This window comes from Macrobrachium rosenbergii, chromosome 4, assembly GCF_040412425.1.
Source record: "Macrobrachium rosenbergii isolate ZJJX-2024 chromosome 4, ASM4041242v1, whole genome shotgun sequence".
In the NCBI taxonomy this organism is placed as follows: domain Eukaryota; kingdom Metazoa; phylum Arthropoda; class Malacostraca; order Decapoda; family Palaemonidae; genus Macrobrachium; species Macrobrachium rosenbergii.
Window position 1 is genome coordinate 43,292,794 of NC_089744.1, and position 4,435 is coordinate 43,297,228.

A 4,435-nucleotide genomic window follows, 5' to 3' on the forward strand; every position below is an offset into this window, starting at 1 on the left:
CAACAGACACATACTCACGGCTGCATCGAAGGAAAACACCGGTATATACACCCCTTCATTACACAACCCCTCCTGATGCAAAAAGTACACCACATTCCTACACACCACAAACCGTCCAGCAACCCTCCTGTACGCATCCAACTCAGGGGGCCAATCCTCCACTCTCACCCCAACAATACACACTGCCGTAACATACTGACCCCCACACTCTGATCCTGCATTTGCTCAACCTCTTCCTCACTCAACAAATCATTCTCACCCATACACTCGTGCATTTTACCCCCAAACCCTTTCTCATGCATCAACCCTTCACGCACATGCATTACCCTCACCGTCTGCATTCTGGAGGATCCACCCAACTGAACCCCCTCACTAATTTGTTTCCCGAACTGGTACTCTGCCCCACTCTCATTCGCCAACACACACTTGCCACATGACCTTCCACCCCACATTCGGTACACTTTCCTCTCACTTCCTTAAACATCTGGCATAATGCCCATTTTGCCCACAGTTATCACAAATTATGCCCCCATGGGTACCCCAACAGCCACTGGCTATATGTCCTATCTGCCCACACCTATAACACTTGATACCCCTAACCTTCCTACATTCACTCACCAAATGCCCCGTTTCTCCACACCCAAAACAAGCTCCCATTGCCCACCGACATTCATTTTTCATATGCCCCACTTTCCCACACCTATAACATTTCTGCCCTAGATCATAACTAACTAACCCTACCCTTCCAATACTACTACTTCTATCTCTCTGTGGCCCCCTGATATTTGCATTATTTATGTTTACACTTCTATCAACTACTTGCTCTGCCATCCACCTCGGTCCTGCCAAAACTGCTTCCCTATAGCTTCTAAATTCTGGTACCTCTGCCCTAACGCTAACACTCCTACTCTCTTTCGCGCATCTATCAACCTCATGGTCTTCAACCTGATCCAAAATTTCATTCCACCTCAACCTTTCATTCGTCCACTTCATCTTTTCCATGCACTTCCTATTTATGAACTCATACACACCCTCGGGTACCGTCGCCAACAACTTTCATACTAACTCTTTGCACTCATTAATTCCCTCATCACCAAATTTCCTTCTGGCTAATGTTTCCAACCGACAGACGTACATATCCAAAGATTCACCATCATTCATTCTTGCCTCATCGAAATCATGTTTCCTCTTATACTTAACACTATTTTTTGTCCTTCTTGCCTGTTCTATAATCCTACTTTTAATACTTTCATAGGACACATGACCTACACTCATTACCACCCCATACATACTCAGCAAAAACCCTGTTAAGAAACCCCCTAACTCTCGTGCCCATACCCTCTTATTCTCTCCATATTTAGCCATGCAATAACCTTCATACTCCCTGAAAAAATCCCTTATATCCCTACTTCCATACTCTTCATACTTCCATGGCACTTCTCTCACATACATAGCCTTCCGCACTTCTTTCTCACTCTCAGTCGCTGCCGCTAGTTTCACTCTGACCTTTCTTTCATTCTTCCAAATACAGTGAATCCACTTCCACACTAACATCCATCCTCCCAACTGCGCTTTTCTTACCCTTCTTCTTAACTACCCTTATCCAATCTTCACTATCCAACTCACTTTCATCTTGTTCCTTACTCTTTTCCAATTTCCCAATATCAACTTTCTTCTCATCCTTCCTAAGCCCCTTTCCTTTTTTCTTCTTTTCCTCACCCCCTTTCTTAACCTTGTCCTCCCGTTTACCTTTAGCCAGCATCTCTCCCTTCTTTTCCTTCTTTACTGCACCTAAATCACTTCCATCACTCTCATCTCCACTCTTCTCTACCTTCTGCAACCCTTCTAGCCCATCCCAAGACCCAGGGGAACCTCCTCCTACAGCTCCTTCTCCAAAGAACTCCTTAAACATTCCCTTCATCATTTCCTGCATCCTGCTTACTACAGACTCTAACTTCTTATCCATTCTTTCAGCCTCTTCACCCTCTTTCATCCCCCCTCTTTCATTTCTTCTTTTGCACTCCTTAGCATTCCCCCCATCTCCTCCAACTGACTCCTCAACTCCTCATTCTCCCATTCTCCTCCTCCAGCCTACCCTGGAGTTCCCTAGCCACCCGGAGTTCCTCTCTCAGTCTCTCTATCTCACTCATCCTGACCTCTTACTCTCACTCTACCCACCACAAAACAATTCTAACAGTAAATACACAACAGCCCCACGTTGGGCGCCAAATAATGTGGCGGGATTTCACAACCACACACTCACACTAACAAAAAAACAGCACATACACTCACCTCGTACTAGGCTAGGCCTACGATTCTGGACGGGAAGTTTTGCCAAGCAGGAGGTCACGGAGTCACCACAACCGCCGATAATGCCAACGCTCATCACACAACCACAGTCCACAACCAAGAAAACAATCAACCCAACCAGTACACAAACACGACCCAAAACAAGACTCAAAAAGACTCAACCACGAAGACTCAAACTCAACTCACTCGGAACACAGCAGAAAAAAAACAACCAGGCTATCACACGACACCGATCACGCAACAAATACAGCACAAAACCCAAAACACGCCCAAGTACAAACACTCCAACCACCAAATCACACAAACTGAAAACAAAAAAACGCAACCAAAACTCCGATCAACTACCCGAAAAAAACGTCCTTGTCGCACAATATCTCTGTCAAGACTCCCAAAACAACGAAACACGAAACCACACCGACAATCAAAACGTAAACAAAAGAAAACCACACTCTCTAAAGACATCATTCAACAATTACGTACGCCTTTGTTCGTTCTCTCTCTCTCACACACACAAGACGTCGTTGTTCGTTGTCTCTCTCTCTCTCTCTCTCTCACACACACACACAAGACGTCGTCAAATGCAATAACCTCCTTCCTCCATAGTGTCATCCATCTGTCCCATCAGCAAATGGACTAGACACCCTTCTTATCATTAATGAGGACTTTTCAGACATTTTTCCATCCAACCCAATTGCTCAAACTTAGTGGACATCTGTGATTTCCCTTAAAAACCTAATTTCCCAATCTATAACGAGGAAATTTCGTCTTTAAGCGTCCTACGACTTAGGATACCAAAGCTATGCCCATTCCATCTGCCTGATTTGATTTAGGAGTTGGTCACTTTCTACGGATATAGAATGGAAATTCTGGTTCGGAATTGAATTTCGTGAAATGCTTGGTCTATCGTCTAAGTATGTAACTCGTTAACGATAACGAATTTAGACCAATAAATTTCCAATTGCTAAATTGTAGATTGGTGGGCCTAATTCACTTACGATGTAGTGTTATTGCTCATTTGACTCAGTCTCACTGATTTTCCAGTGCTAGTGTTTGAGCCACTGTGAGATGAATTTTACATTGGTATCCTGCAAGTCTTCAGGTTTATTGAATTAATGATTTCTTTTCTTTAACACTGTGCCAGTTAATGAATGTTAAGAGATTAATATACTGTATTCATATTGCAGGATTGCTATCTGGTTACGACAAATTTATTCGATTCCTCTCATCTTCTCAGGCTGGTTGAGTTTAGGTGACGGCTCCCAAATTAACAGCAGAAATCTGCAAATTTTGAGAACCGATAACTTGCATTTTTTATAATATGATAATTTCATTTTACTAATTTTTGTGCAAATATATTGCAGTCAGTGACTCAATCCTAGGACCGAATTGTCATAGTTGAGGGTCGTGGCAACTGGATTTATTTGGGAAATTCGCCACCTAAAATTCCAGAAAAATAAATATCACTGACCAGTAATTGCGTTTATTAATATATATATATATATATATATATATATATATATATATATATATATATATATATATATATATATATATATATATATATATATATATATATATATATATATATATATATATATATATATATAATATATATATTGCAGACTAAAATGTTCTCATTTGCATTTCGAGGAAAATTTCGCAGTTTTCTTTGTCGGGTGAACTATGGCAATTAGCTTAACTGTAAGGAGATTACATTGGTATATAATTATCCTTGCAAAAACAACATTTCTAGCCTAAAAAAACTAAACTTTTAATACGCATTAGGATGGGAACTGTATGCATACATGTATTGCTTTGGTTATTCTTTCATTAGAAAACAATGGTATTATTTTCAATTTCTACGAATCTTTTAAGATCTAATTATGCTAACACTTTTCCTTTATAATGAAAATATTAATGACATTCAAGAAATAATGTTAAAAGTTTTATATTTTATATTAGAAAATTAGGTTAGAATATCTTTTGACGGATTGACCAGAAATAATGTTAAATGTTAAAAAGATAACATAAACTTAAAAGTTAGAACGAAATAGTATAGTATCCCTCACTTTTCAAAGAAAATTGTTCATAGTCTTCACCGAAAACCTGAATCTCTGGTACCCTA

The 4,435-nt window shown here is 40.2% G+C and overlaps 1 protein-coding gene across 1 annotated transcript; it reads right to left on the reverse strand.

Moving 5' to 3' along the window:
- Nucleotides 1-1,513: 1,513 nt before the first annotated feature.
- Nucleotides 1,514-1,993, reverse strand: LOC136837397 (cylicin-2-like). Its single transcript, XM_067102171.1, has one exon. The coding sequence runs from the start codon at nucleotides 1,991-1,993 to the stop codon at nucleotides 1,514-1,516; it is 480 nt and encodes a 159-aa protein (XP_066958272.1).
- Nucleotides 1,994-4,435: the final 2,442 nt, after the last annotated feature.

What these genes read in the sequence shown, in the direction of transcription:
- LOC136837397 (XM_067102171.1), bottom strand. Translation starts at nt 1,993, where the DNA reads ATGAAAGAGGGTGAAGAGGCTGAAAGAATGGATAAGAAGTTAGAGTCT.